Source organism: Cucurbita maxima, unplaced genomic scaffold, assembly GCF_002738345.1.
Source record: "Cucurbita maxima cultivar Rimu unplaced genomic scaffold, Cmax_1.0 Cma_Scf00025, whole genome shotgun sequence".
Taxonomy (NCBI): Eukaryota; Viridiplantae; Streptophyta; class Magnoliopsida; order Cucurbitales; family Cucurbitaceae; genus Cucurbita; species Cucurbita maxima.
In genome coordinates, this window is record NW_019272041.1 from 772,271 (window position 1) to 787,230 (window position 14,960).

Here is a 14,960-nt window from a genome sequence, read left to right on the forward strand (position 1 = left end):
TAACCGGTCAAAGGCAGAATGAGTTTTTATTGATCTTTTTGGAAAAAACAACCTAGTTTGTTTTGCTAATAGGAAAATACTACAATTATGAGAAAGAGTAGCATTATTAAGATGACTGAGATACTTGATTTGCTGAAGATTTGATTGGAGATGAAGAAATATGATAGAGACCTCCGAATTGTTTACCCGAGCCAATCATCTTACCCGTAGCCAAGTCCTGCATAACACAAGAATCAGGATAAAAGTTCACATAACATTTCAAGTCATTGATAAGTTTGCTGATGGACATTAAGTTTAGATTGAATGAAGGCACACATAAAACATTGTTTAATTTAAGATCGAAAAGAGACCAATAGAATAGGTGAAATCAGGGACAGGATTGAATATGCTTTACCTTGTTCAATCATTTTTACGGTCTTGGCCTGAGTGATCTCTGATTAAAAGAAACATTGTCGGTATGTGACACATGTGTTGTCCCTTCATTAGGAAAATTTATTGTAGATATGGTGGTAGCCTTTGGGTCAATCATAACAGAAGCTTTGGATACTATATGATATATAGCTCCACTATCGAGAATCCATGGATTAGAACTCGTAGAGTTAATAGATAATGCAGATACTGGAAACAAACCTGCAACATTGATGTTATTATCAGAATTACCAAAAGGATAATGATTGAGTGCAGATAAGGCTTGTACAATCTATTGTAATTGCTCAGAAGAAAAATTTGGGATGGTACTAGGTGACTGTTTTTTTGTATTCAACTGAGAAACATCGATCATATTTGCAGATGATCGATATCCTCAATTGTTGCGTTGATTGATTTGTACTGTTCTTCTAGAATTATTTTTCTATTGACATCGATCTTCTGTATGTCTTCTTCTATCACAAAATTTACATTGAAACTTAATGGATCGACACTCATCAATTGTATGACCACTTTTATTCAGTGTTCACATGATTTATCCTTGGTGAATTTTGAATATGTTGTTTTCTTCTACACTGCTGATGCAATCGAAAAATTTTTAGTAGGTTCAGAAGTTACCTGACGCTGCATCTCTTCTTGTACAAGTAATGAATAGGTTTGCCTCACAACATTAGGTAATGGAGTCATCATCAATATGTTAGATCTCACCGTTTTATAAGACTCATTGAGTCCCATGAGTAGTTGCATCAACTTGTCTTCTTCGCGTTGATCAACATGTATTTGACGTTGATTATAGGTAAATGGTGTGTGGTATGCTTCCAATTCATCCCATAGTGCTTTGAGCTTGGTGAAATATACTGACAGTGTCATGGTTCCATGTGACATCATTGTTATAAACTTTTGTATCTAAAAAATTGCTGGAGCATTCTTTTGTGAGAATTGATTGTGAAGATCAACCCACACTTGATGAGCTGACTTGGCGTGAGTAATACCCTCAGCGATATCTGCTTCAACTGAATGAGTTAATCAAGATAGTATCATACTGTTGCAGTGATTCCATAGTTCAAATTCAATTGAATTTGCATCTTGAGACGGTTCTTCAATGAAGCCAATTTTCTTTTTGGCAATAAGAGCATGCATAACTGATTTACTCACGGATTGATAATTTGTTTCATTTAATTTGATTGGAACAAGTGAATATCCTGACTGATCAGAGTGATGAATATGATAAGGATGTGCTAAATCAACATCCGAAATTTTGAAACTGGATTTAGCTGATTCCGCCATAGGAAAAATTTTGATATTTAAGAATACTAAGATGGTGCTCTGATACCATTTTAAGAATGAGAAATAAAAATAGAATTGGGAAGGTGTTTATTCTCATTGATATTGATATTGATATCCTTTAAATATAATACACGCTAGGAAATGCATACAAACAAAGAAAATAAAAAATAATAAATAAATAATATTAGAATATAATATCTAAGATATATTCTATAAATAATATATAATCTAAATATTATATCTCAATAAACTATGAGTTGTTCGAATATAAGAGCAAATTTGGAGCAAGAGCGGTAGAGAGTCAATCCTAAGGAACCAGAGCCTCCAATGGTTCCTATTTGTTGTGTCATTTTAACCCTTTATTTTGTTTAAGAAAAAATTTAAGAGTCCGCGATGCAAATCTGTGCTTCAAATAATTTTATAAATTTGGTCGTAAATAGAGAAATTCTTGGAATATTAAAGACTAAACTTATAATTTTACCTTAATTTTAAGATTTTTTTTTCTCGAACTACAAAGACTAAAACTAGGCATTTGAAAGTACATTAGAGCGGAATAAAACCGAAATTATTATTTTAACAAAATAAATAATGTGGGTATTTTTTTACCATAATTGAGATCGAAAATTTCAAATCTTTAATCATATGTAAATAAATAATAACATTAATTCCACCAACCTACACGCAAGGAATAACACATAGGAAGTTAATATTAATTTAATGGGTAATTTATAAAATATAAATCGCCAATAAATGGAATAAAAAGACAAAAAGAAAAGTTGACTAAACACCTTTTTTTGCTCAATTTTCAACCACTTGTACACTTCATTTAATCACCCAAATTAGGTCGCTTTCAAAACCAAATAAAAATATTTTATAAAAAGAAATATTTAAATAAAAAATCAACAAAGAATTTAATTAATAGTTAAAAAATACGATATAATTTTTTAAATTAAAAAACGACATAAATTAATTTACTATGTTTACGTAATCCTTCAAACTTATAATTTAACTCAAAATAGGTTTTAAAGGTCAAAAAATTCGTTCTCCGGCCGCAACGACGTCGTTTTCATCTCCGCACTGCAATTCAGCTCGGCTTTGTTGTAATCGTTGACTAGGATCTCCTCCATTTTGCTCTTTTGCCAATGCTCCGACCTTCATTTCAATGTCGTAATTCATCTATAACACAGAAATTTCGAAATTCGGAAATTCTATGTTCGAAATCCGAGCAAAAGCCTCATAAATTTCCCCAGTCAACGCTCGTCTCGCCAGCCTTTGTCCCTGAATTCGTTACTCCGATCTCAGTCACCTGTAGTAGCATCTGGGTTCGGCAATTCTTTGCCATTTCTCAGATGGGTCGTAAGCAAATCGACCAAGAAGCCTCTCGTTTAACCCTACCGATCCTAATTTTGGTTAGTTTCATCTCCTGCGCCGCCGTGTACACGTTTCTCCCTTTTTTGTTCAGACTCAACGGCGGCGATCCTTCGAAACTTGAATCGTTCGCAGTGATTAGAGATGGTGACGCCGGAAATTTGGAAGGTGGAGCCGAGGAATGTTGCCGGGGAATCGAGAATTTGGAGTATTGGGGTCCGGCTGTGAAGTGGGGTTCTGAATTTAAGTTCAATTCCTCTGAGCTGTGTTGTAAGGCTTGTAAAGCTATGTGCAACGGCAATGATGGGCCTTGCTTGTGTGATACTTGGGTGTATTGTGGAAATCGAACGGAATGTGGTTCAAAATTTGGTGAAGTATGTTGAAATCTTGTCTAGTTTTTCACTTTTTTCTTCCAATCATTGCCTTAATCAGGTTTTTTTCTTAGATTACTTTCTATACATGTGTATTTGGTTTGATTAGATCCTTTATTTCATAGTTCTGTTCTTCAAATTCTGTGGTTTCCATGACAGATTTTAAGCTCTGTTGAATTCATGTATGATTTTACGTTTATATCAACAGTGCTGGTTGAAGAAACAGAAGGATACATTGGCTCCTGATCGGCAGGAAGGAGGGACAACAAGTATTTGGACTTCTGGGCTTATCTTTGGAAGAGGAGAGGTTTAAAATCTCTCAAACATAAAGTTTATGATTGTTTTAACAATTGTTTGTATTGTTTTCAATGTTCTATCCCAAATTTTGTAGGCTTTTCCAGAAGGAAATGGCCATTTGTTTGATCATTAACTCTTTATATATATATCTATGGTTATGATATCTTCAGCTTCTTGCCTATTGATGAGTCTTCAATGGTTTGTTTCCTAGGGAATCGTTGCGTTGGAGACCGACCATGGCACGCTTCATATCAAGGTAACTGTCCTTGCTTGTATGTGCTCTTAGTTACCTTCATAACTCGTGTTCTTAGGGGTGAGGAGACTCGTGTTCGTTATTTGTTTTAATGCTTCTTATTCTAAGGAAACTTTCGTCTGTTCGTATTCGTCGATTGCATGACCGAACTGTTGAATATCAGAATGTTCTTGACAATAGAAACTTCAAGATCTTACCTATATAACTGTTCAAGTTACATTATCAAGCATCTGAATTGAAAATGTCAAGAATGATGACTTACATTTTTGTGCATTCTGAGATGGTGTTTTTGGTTATACCCTGTTTATGGACTCTGATAGCGTTTAGAACGCCTCCCCTGTCGTTTTCACATGTCGTTATAATGCGAAAATTTGCCTCATCCACTCGTGCAGCATCTATTCTTAGCGTTTGTGACATATTTCTGAACTTATGCAGCTCTTCCCCGACTGTGCTCCCCATTCTGTTGCCTACATTCTTGAGTTGTTGGAATTACGACATTGCGCTGGTTGCCACTTCTACCGTGCCGAGGGTCGAGGCCAATCTTGGGACTCGAAAGGAAACCCCATAGAAAACGTAAGGATGTCTTTCATGTAGCTCCTTTTGCACACATTACACTTTTAAAATGATAACTTAGAGGATGAACTAGATATCCATATGAGGTGCAACAACCATGTTCTTATTCAAATTTCTATGAACCACTAGGCTCCTTTAGGTCCTCCTTTTGCACTTATTCAAGGAACACTGGAAACCCAAGGGGAACCATTTAAGAAAATTTCCCCTGAAGTTTGCCCATACATAAAGCGCGGTTCGGTAGCGTGGGTTGGTTCGGGACCCGAATTCTTCATTAGTCTTGCAAACCACCAAGAATGGAACAAAGTGTACACGGTGTTCGGTTCGGTTCTCCCAGAAGACATGGAAGTTGCAGAGAAAATTGCTGGACTTCCTACCAAGCCTGACGTTTGGAACAATGTCAATGTTTCGGTGTTGCAAGAACACGTTCCGTTGCGGTTGAAACGAATGAAGAAGAGTCATGGAGACTGAACTTGAAATCAGATTGATATTTTGGTTATACCACTTCTTTTTCACATAATGTTCTTGAGTTTCTTTAAGTTTACTTATTTTTCTTTTAGCTGTTTCACTCTTATATTCCATTTTGGACAGTTTTTGTTATGCCTCATAAAGCTATAGTAGTTTCTTACTCATAAGAAAAAGGAAAGAAAATCATTTCTATTCCTACTCGAATTTCTAGTGTTTAGTACCACACTTTTAACGGTTTAAGAAACACTTAGATAGTCATTTCAAACAAGCCGATATCTCTTCACGATGGTCTCGTGACTCATGGGGTTGCTTTGGTCACATGAACAAGGTGAACATTTCAAACAAGTAGTATCTTCTTTGTGGATAGTATTTTATTTGATTTAGAATGGCTTCTAACAAGGTGAAGTTGAGATTCAAATTCAAATCTTTGTAGCAAGTTCGTATTGTTGTAATCTGTGTGAACGAGAAACATGAGGAAACATAGCATAGTACTCCAATTTTTTTTAGTGATCATGATCACGTCCTAAGATATTTATATCGGGTATGTAATTAGAATTTTGTTTCGTGTTTTTAAATTCATTTTCTTTGAACCTTGTCAATTATCGAGCTTAAAGATATGAACTTAGTGTCATAGTAACTTAGAACAAGCGAGAGGGATGTTGGTAGTAAAGATTTGTCATGATCTGTTGGTTCATATAGAATCCATGTCCTATTGTGTATCAAAAAACATGATTTTTGTTAAGTTAATGTAATAAAATAGAGTGAAATGGTCCACCCTGAAACTAATGGGGTACTAACTAAGAGCACCTCCTCGTTCATACAAACTACTAGATACCTATGTGGTCCCTTGCCCATCATGTAGGCTAGTTTATGAAACAAGAGGCCTGTTGGGGTATCCTAGTTTGTTTCCACGTGCAATACTGACACATTCATATCTCATAGAGCTCTAGTCTAAGTTTATCTCATCATGTTCTAAGTTCACCAAATTCTGATATAAAGGCACTACTCTAAAAGGACTAATCTATGTCTACCCCATGGTGCACAAGAAGAGATCTACCAATCAAGGTAAGTTCACTATTAAGGTTAGTTAGCTAGTCTTAATAGTCCCTACATGCCACCGATAAGGAAAGAAGACTAACCTTAACTCCGTTCATGATTCTAATCTAGGCATAGTATAGTTTGGGATACTCTTAAGCTACGTGGTACTTGGCTCGATCTCTTAAGGCCTTTTGATGATTCATGCAAATCCATGTGTTCTACTTGATTCTTACTCGTATCCTACAACCTTATTCTAGCTAAGAACATCATGTAAGATACCAATCTTATTCCTTAACAAATAAACAAGTTCAAACATGCTACTAGGAAATTAAACGTTCAAACACGACAACTCGTTACAAACATATATGCCTTAAATGTACTCAAAGGTTCACAAACAAGCTTTTATCAAGCGTATAATTGTACTCGTATCATTCAAGCTTGCTTTTCCTTTGGTTGGAAACTCCAAAATTCCTGAAAATTTACTAGTATGTCCTAATTCAAATGAAATTAAGGTCAGTATCGAAATTAGAACGATAAACAGTCGAATAGATCAAAAAGTGACACTCATGCGCCTACACACGCACATAGACGCGCCTTAGAAGAGGGGATGTGAGCTCCCTACATGACATGTGGAGCATACATATACACATCTCTTGGTCGCAAGTGGATAGGTTCGTGAAGGGAATGAACTCTTCATCCACCTAGCGGAAGCATTGGGAACCGTTTTGATTTTTATTAAGAATTAAAACAAAGCAATAAAGAGAAAAGTAAGAACTCTACCTTAGTAGAAACTCTAGCTTGCAAAACTCTTCCAACCATGCAGAAGTTCTTCAACATTCCATAAAACCTTCTTTATTATGACTTGAACACAAGGTCAAGGCTCGTGGGAGCCTCTTGAAAAAAAATTCCAAAGGGATTTGAGAAATAATTTCGAGAATTCTCTCTAAATCCAATTTCATTCTCTAAAGTAAGTGAGAGAGATTGATCTATCTTTGGCTTAACACAAGGGTCATATTTATAGGAACTCTTAGAGAATATTTGCCAAATAATATATTTGTATATTTAATATATTATGATATTATACCTTATATAAATCATATTTAGATATTATAAGATATCCTAATATGTATTTAATTAATTTGAATCTCATTCCAATTTCAAATATATTTTTATTTAATGTATCAAAATACATTAATTGATTTAATATTTAATTGTATCAAATACAATAAATATATTTTTCCTTTTTAATATATCTAATATATTAAATATTAATTTAACCTTCACATTAATATGTTACCTGATTTAATATTTAATTGTATCAAACCGAAATCAAATTTAGGGAAGCATACAATAAATATATTTTTCCTTTTTAATATATTTAATATATTTAATATTAATTTAACCTTCAAATTAATATGTTTTTTCCATTTATAGGTAACATATCTAATATATTAAATATTAATGTGAATCTTTCAAATTAAATCTATTTTCTCTATTTATTAAATATTAATTTTTGATTTTTCAAATTAAATTTATTTTCTCCTTTATATTTAATATATATAATATATTAAATATGAATATAAACACTTCAAATTTTCTTTCAAATAAACTGAATCTTTTAGAGTTACTATGAGTTAGAAAGGGGACCTTATGAACCTACCGATTATAAGTCACTCCACTATAGACCTAGAGTTGCACTCTTATGCATGTAGGACAAGTTATGTTCATCAATATAATCATTACAAGCAAGTCGATCCTTCACGAGTTGTTCATAATTACAGTTGGGTCAAAAGTTCGTTTTACCCATGTAATTACATCTTTTACCTTAAGTACCACTGATTCTCTAATGAACAATTTGTTTGTGATCCAATCATAAACCAACTTAATAAGAACAATTCACCTACTTTCCTTATGTGGAAAGGAGGAATTCCATTCATGATATTATGTTCCCAACTCCCTATTTGGTCAACTCCCAAAATAGTAGGTATATTGAATCTAATAAAGTCATTCTCACTCATGTAAATTAAAGGACAATCCTCACAGGCAAAAGTTCATAACTCACTCAAGATTAAGATCGAGTAGCATATGATCATTATGTGAAATATTAATCTTCTCAATTAACGAATTTATAAAAAGAGATTAAATATTTCTTGGTCCAGTCTCATACAAACACATTGTATAGGATACCCACTTACATGTCTCCACATGAATGATTTTGATCAAATCATTTGTAACGATTACAAAGTGGGCCGTATCAATAGTGTTATCAGTATAAGACACCCAACCTTATCTATATACTATAGACTCTTTAAGTTATTACTTGAACACGATCCTCTTGTATGCCAACCATGTTCAAGATTACATTAATAACCTTGGATTTTCATATAATGGATAACAATTAAATTACAAATAAAATAATATAAATTATTGTTAAAACTAAATAATTAATTACGAGGCTTTAGGGCATAAATCCCAACAGTTAGCAAGTGTTGAACTATGTCACTCCTCAGTTCCTGAGTCCGACCATGGGTTGGTTCACGAGTGTGAGTCAAAACCAGGCGACACTTCAACTGGTGCTTGACGCACTGGCCGCCCCTCTGCCTAACATCTCCGCCCTTCATCGGCTAGGGCAATCAATTTTCCAAAATCGATCCGTTTCATGATTTCTTCATATTTAATTTTTATAAATTCTCATAAAAAAACATGAATCAATTTGGTTCCATCATCAAAGCTATAGAGCTTTAATTCATCTTTACAAATATATTTTTCTTGTAATTTATAATCAAGTACAAGAAGAACCAATTCCAAAGTCGGTATAAAATACATAACTTATACTTTCTTGAAATTCGTAAAAACTCCAATTTTCAATCTAATTCAACTCCAGTTTCCTTCACAAAATTTGTGTGAATTTTCTCGAAGAACAACATTTAAAATATTGGAACCAAAACTCTCGAATTTAAAAGAAAAATTAGAGGTATTTTTTATAATGTTTAAAAAATAAAGTTTAGATGTATATATTTTTTTTATATATAATTTAGTCGATAATAAGAAGGTTGGGCTATGTTTTGATCGAGTGAATTAGGGTTTTCTTATTTAAAAGGGCAAGATTGTCTTTTCACTATCCTAAAAGGCTTGCCGCATTTGCCTTATTTATTTACTATCTCCCAAGCCCTTGCGTTCAAATCAGTTTAGTCTCCCAACCCAATTTCTCGGCTCTACTTAAGCCTATCGTCGGTCGGCATAGCAGTTTATCGGCGACGCCTCCTCAGTTTTCCTCACAGTCGCCGGGAAGAGCTGCCAGCCGCCGCTAGTGGTGACTGTCCGCCCTTTGCTGTTTGCTCTGTAGCTATCTCTTTCTCGCACAAAACGCAGGTTCATCTGACTCTCTCTGCCTTTCAATCTCTCAATTTCTTTTTTTCCCTCTCTCGCTGTTTTTCGATTTCTTCTGAATTCATACGGAGAACTTTTTCTTTGCAGATAGAAGACGCGAAAGATGCGGCATGCTAGCAAGGATCTTTTGTGTTTGGAGCGGAAAGATTTGCCCTCTTCGTCTTTAGGTAATTTTATTGTTGATTTCTTCGTTTTAGCATATATTGAATGATAGGTATTAGTAAGACTATTTGTTTATTAATTATTTTTTTCCTTAAATCAGAATCCTCACTGCTAGTTTGTAAAAAGAACTCAACGTCCAAGGAACCCTGTCGGAATGAAAAACCCATTACAGAACCAGCTCCAAAAAGCCAAGGTACATACTTTTAAATTCAGTTGTTTATGTTGAAGATGGTTGGGAGGGAGTCACATTGGCTAATTTAGGGAATGATCATGAGTTTATAGGTAAGGAATACATTTCCATTGATATAAGGCCTTTTGGGGAGGTCCGAAAGCAAAGCTATGAGAGCTTATGCTCAAAGTGGACAATATCATACCATTGTGGAGAGTCATTATTCCTAACCGTTTGAAACTTGGACACGAGCTTAGCATTTTTAGTGCATTGACTTTTAGCAGGCTAAATGCAGACATGGATATGTTGTTCTCTGTCAAGAAAAAAGGTGTCCTGGAAATTTAGCATCCACCCATTAAATCATTGTGTCAACAGTCTTCCCTAGTTTGTGTTAAATTTCGTCTGGATTGTAAAGTTTATGAAAGATTTGGTTAGTCTAGAGCACAATTTTTTTTACCAAGGATCCTCTTCCCAAAGGATGATAATGAATTTTATTGTCAAATAAGAACTGTGCTTGTTGCAAGATCTATGGATGGACATCTATGCCTGATGGATGGATAGGAAATACTCACTAGTTGGTACCCAATCTTGGTTGTCTTGTAGGCTGGGAAATGTATTGGTTTTTCCAGTTGAAAAAATGTTAGCTTTTGCGAGTTGTGTTTTGTGTGCTCATATACAATTGACGAGATGGATTTTGATTTGCACGTTATTGCAATGTAGCAGTATAATGTAGTTGGATGTAACATAGAGTGGTTGGAGAATTACTGACTATGTAACATTGTAGCATTGTTACTAAATATTTCTAACTTATAGCATTATTATGAGATGAAATGTAGAGACTGTTTGTAGCACTGTTTCTAACAATTTAACACCATGCACTTTAGCTGGAAACTTACCTCCCCCTTTTATGTCATTTGAAGTAGACAAATTACTTCCTGACTACTACATTTAGAACAATAGAACATGTCTGCATTATATTTGAATATGTTACAGTGCTTGTTCCTTTGGAGTTGCAAACATCGCTCACTTCCTTCACTTGTTGCAGTATTGGGAAGAGTCAAAGACTTCTTAGGAGTATTATCAGAAGCTAATAAAAAGCTGCAATTGGATGCAAAGGTTTGCATGTTGACCAATTACCACCTAAATTTGAATCTGAACACAAACAACTTTCATAGTTCTTGACCTATACATTCTTGTTAATTGTCATAGGACGATGCTGAAAAATATGATATCGAAGCCCTTAATGGTAATGAATCAGAAGTCATTGAATTGGTAAGTCACTCTTCCTTGTAATGTACGTGGCTGTGGATGTGGGAGCTTGGTTTTTCATTGTTCATAATGTCTTAATTTGATTTAAACAGGATCTGATGTTGGGCATTGCTGATCTTCATACTCCTGAAGCTGTGGCTGCTGCTGAATCTGCAATAATTGGTAATCAGCCTGTGATTCCATTGAATTGTAGTAGTAGTAGTAGTAGTAGTGAATCAGAGTCTGAAGAGAGTAGTGATGATAGCATTACAAGTGACAACAATGACAATGACAATGAAAAGAGTGACACTCAGAATACTGACCGTGGGAATCGATTGTCAGTTAAACTCAAAAGATCGAAGTCTAGAAGAGCCAATTGTAGAAGTGAAAGCAGAGAAAAAGGTAAATCAAATAAGCGACCAAAGATTCTAGAGCTTTCTTAAGAGCCATCTTTTGATCGCATCTGATTCGATAAAATGGATGTGTCGCTATGTTTGAAAGTATATGAAGTTTCTGATGCTTGCACTGACAAAATCTTCAAGGTTGATTTGCCTGCCTAGTCCTTTAAGCTTTTGGGTAGGAAGCGATTTTGCTCAAGCTATTTCTTTCTTAGTTTAGTTCATGTGCTTTCTTGGAAGGGAAGGCGCTGTCTTTATGCATTTCTCTTATAGGAACTGAAATATAGTTAAGTTGGAATTATTCTTGATGAGATTACCAATGTTGGTTTGTATACATGATGTCGAACGTCAATACTTCAGAAATAGCCAAATTAAGATATTTTTTGTTCTATTTGGCCCCTCTTCTTTCTTTCACCAGTTCTCATATGTTGTCATGCTTTCTAAGGATAAATTCACTGGTTTTTGCTAGAGATTATGCATAGGATTCTTCTTATTAAGACAAGTTTTTTTCATTGTAAATTGTTTATCTGCAGAAATCGTTCAAATTTTCAGTGCATAGGATTCTTGCACTTTGTAGGCCTCATAATAGCGTTGTGGTCTTGGATGTTGAACATTAGATGCAGTAATTATGTCAAGAGAAAGAACTATACTTAGTTTTTTACAAAAATCAATCCTTTCCTTTAGGGATTTGTTGAATGTCAGTTTTTAAAATAATGTAACTTGATGAGTCTATGTATCACATTTATTATTAGTATCTAAAAACTATAGACTTTGACAATCTTTGTGGCATTTTAAGTACTCCTAGGTTACGTTGTGGGTATATAATACATCAAACATATAGCATTGCATGCATATAGTTTTGGGAATTACATGCTACTATAATCTTATGAACATGAATGTCAATATTATAAGTCTATGCTTGTGTGAATCGTGATTTAAGACAAAACTTAGACATATTTCGAGACTCTTAAGCATGCAAACAACTCTTAGAGAGGATAAATATGTTCAAAGATTATATGTGTGCAAGTATAGGCTACTCCTTGAAGAGAAACAAAATAATATTTTATTTAATCCTAAATAGAAAAAAGTATTATATGCCAAATTTTAATTTTCTACTAGAAATATCAAATGAAATGTCATAAACCTTCAATAGAGTGAAATAGTGTTAATAAGTTAATTCCAGTTTCACTAGACCGTTGACAATTTCCTAATCATGAATTGGGAAAATCTCATCGTAGCAGGGAAGTTATAAGATGACTCAACCCTTGCAAAAACTTAATTGAATGTCAAGTCGTTATGATAGATGATAAAGTTGAAGGCTTATTGTATTCGAATAGTAATAAGAAATGATTGAGGTCAAAATCGTGATTCCCGTGTAGATCTTCCTAATAAACTTATAAATGAATCTACAAAAATGTATAAATACGAAGATTCAGATCTTCCCAAATGGCAAAAAGTTCACCTTTCTGAGTTTGTAGCTATGATATGTCAGCCCGATCAAGCATATCAACCAATGTCATTCTCCGTGGGAACCGCGGTGGAAGCCTCAAGATCATGGCATCTTCAATCTTTATTGGAATATGTGTCGCTACAATAACAATTCCACCTTTCTTTCTATGCTCTGCAATGATGTATTCCAGCAGCTTCACCCCATCATCATCTAATGCAACTGAAGGCTCATCAAGCAGCCAAATTGGTCTGTCAAGGGCCAACAATCTTGCTAGCTGAAGTCGTTTCCGTTGCCCCATCGATAGCATTCTCGCCTTCTCTTTTGCCAATTTTCCAAGCCCCATCAATTGGAGGGAAGGCAATGACTTTCCGTGCTTCCCCTCGAGCACCTCAAACCATTGAACGTTGTCGATGACGGTGAAGTTCTCTTTAATGGCATCTTTTAGTGAGAGCCAATTCAGCTGAAGCTTGTATTGATGGAACACTCCTGATTCTGTAATGTCATGGCCATTCCATAGGATCTCACCTGCAGAAGGCCGAGAGAATCCAGCTAACATTCGTAGGAATGTTGTTTTACCTGAACCATTGGTCCCGGTTAACACGAGCGCACTGCCATCATGGATCGAGACGCTAACATTTCTAAGGATTTGTTGGGCATTCCGCATGCAAGAGACCTGGTTGAGTAGAAGGCGAGGAAGTGGTGGCTTCCTGAGAGACATTGGATGATAAATGCAAAACTACTATTACTATTCACTGCAAAACACTAGAATTCTCCAAACTGTGCTCAGTCTCATAAGAAACTACACACGCCAACACTTCCTGTGGTAGAAAAGAAAGCAAGACATAACCGCATTAAGTACAAATGAAATAGTTCTTTAAGAAGCAAAATAGATTAGAAGATCCTTTGATTTCTCTTGATCCAAATCTTCCAAAAGCAAGACGTAACCGCACTACATAAACAATAAAATAGTTCTTTAAGAAGTAAAATAACGATCCTAGAAGGGTCCAAACATGTTTGTAATGACTTTTTAAGTGCTTACAAGTATTTTTAAACGCTTAAACCTCTTTTTAAGCACTTGAAAAATCGATCCAAATAGCTCCAAATCAATAAATTGCCATACATTAAACAGTCCAGCAAAACAATCAGCCTTTCTCAGCAAGCAACGAACAATCAAACACCCTAAAATACATCATTCAGGACGCCCGAGTCAAGATCAAACAATTTTTCTGTATAGCAAAAGCTCGAATATTGGTGGAAACTTTTATAGAATGCAAAACTAGGAAACAAAATTAAGATTTTGTTTTTCCCTGTTGAGAAGCTATTAAAGATATTATCCAACTCACTGCAGGGTGAATATATGCAGATGGGCGATGCCAAAGATGTAGAGCCAACAGGGAAAATGAATGAACACATAGAATAGATGATTTCAAATGGTGGATACAAGATTTGGCTTCAATGGATTGCCTTGAAAATTTTCCAGTTATGTACTAAAAAGATATTAAATCTAAAATTATGAGACAGTTCATAAACTTATTTGACACCTTCAAACCTGAGATAACTATTTGATATAAAACTAAATGCTCGATGAACTATAAGATCCGATCTAAAAGTTAGGATCAATTAGAAATAAATAAGAAATTTGAGAGACCAAACTAGCTATTTAACCAAAATTATACAAATCATATGCATGAGTGCAACGGAAAAGGAAAGCAAACCAACAATTCTGCATCATTGATCCTTTCTAACAATCCCAATTATCCAGAGTAATACAGATAGATGTATTAAATCATCTTCAAAATGACGAAGGAGATGCAAAGATTACCTCAACGAAGTTCTTCTCTCACATAACCTTGAAGCAATTTCACGATAAATGGATTCCAAATTCTTCAAACGAATTTTGAAACAGTATTGAAGCTGATTAACTGGAAAACAATTGAGAAATCCCAAGTGAGGTTGGTCTCAACAGAGAAATGGCGATGAGTGCATCCAGCGATCCGCAACTGGAGACCGACGGCGGCGGCAGCGGCGGCGGAGAGGGATATAAGAGAGAGGAAAGAAATTAGAA

General features: G+C 34.8%; 3 protein-coding genes across 6 annotated transcripts; 2 read left to right on the forward strand and 1 right to left on the reverse strand.

Annotated features, from left to right (window-relative positions):
* Nucleotides 1-2,762: 2,762 nt before the first annotated feature.
* Nucleotides 2,763-5,235, forward strand: LOC111498415. The gene is made up of 5 exons (XM_023149659.1): nucleotides 2,763-3,455; nucleotides 3,661-3,759; nucleotides 3,961-4,005; nucleotides 4,438-4,575; nucleotides 4,705-5,235. Exons 1-5 carry the CDS (start codon nucleotides 2,856-2,858, stop codon nucleotides 5,041-5,043), a joined length of 1,221 nt encoding a protein of 406 aa, XP_023005427.1. The 5' UTR covers nucleotides 2,763-2,855; the 3' UTR covers nucleotides 5,044-5,235.
* A 4,022-nt stretch (nucleotides 5,236-9,257) lies between these two features.
* On the forward strand, nucleotides 9,258-14,445 carry LOC111498503. 4 transcript variants are annotated; one of them, XM_023149784.1, is made up of 7 exons: nucleotides 9,258-9,450; nucleotides 9,556-9,635; nucleotides 9,731-9,823; nucleotides 10,845-10,915; nucleotides 11,009-11,071; nucleotides 11,161-11,230; nucleotides 14,244-14,445. In XM_023149784.1, exons 2-7 carry the CDS (start codon nucleotides 9,572-9,574, stop codon nucleotides 14,246-14,248), a joined length of 366 nt encoding a protein of 121 aa, XP_023005552.1. In that variant the 5' UTR covers nucleotides 9,258-9,450; nucleotides 9,556-9,571; the 3' UTR covers nucleotides 14,249-14,445. The 4 variants fall into 4 exon arrangements, with proteins under 4 accessions (XP_023005552.1, XP_023005550.1, XP_023005551.1 ...); XM_023149782.1 differs by lacking the exon at nucleotides 14,244-14,445 and adding an exon at nucleotides 12,023-12,114; XM_023149783.1 differs by lacking the exon at nucleotides 14,244-14,445 and adding an exon at nucleotides 11,979-12,087.
* On the reverse strand, nucleotides 12,746-14,956 carry LOC111498491 (ABC transporter I family member 1). Its single transcript, XM_023149760.1, has 2 exons — nucleotides 14,718-14,956; nucleotides 12,746-13,713 (listed from the first exon to the last, which is right to left on the reverse strand). The coding sequence occupies exon 2, from the start codon at nucleotides 13,611-13,613 to the stop codon at nucleotides 12,924-12,926; it is 690 nt and encodes a 229-aa protein (XP_023005528.1). The 5' UTR covers nucleotides 13,614-13,713; nucleotides 14,718-14,956; the 3' UTR covers nucleotides 12,746-12,923.
* Nucleotides 14,957-14,960: the final 4 nt, after the last annotated feature.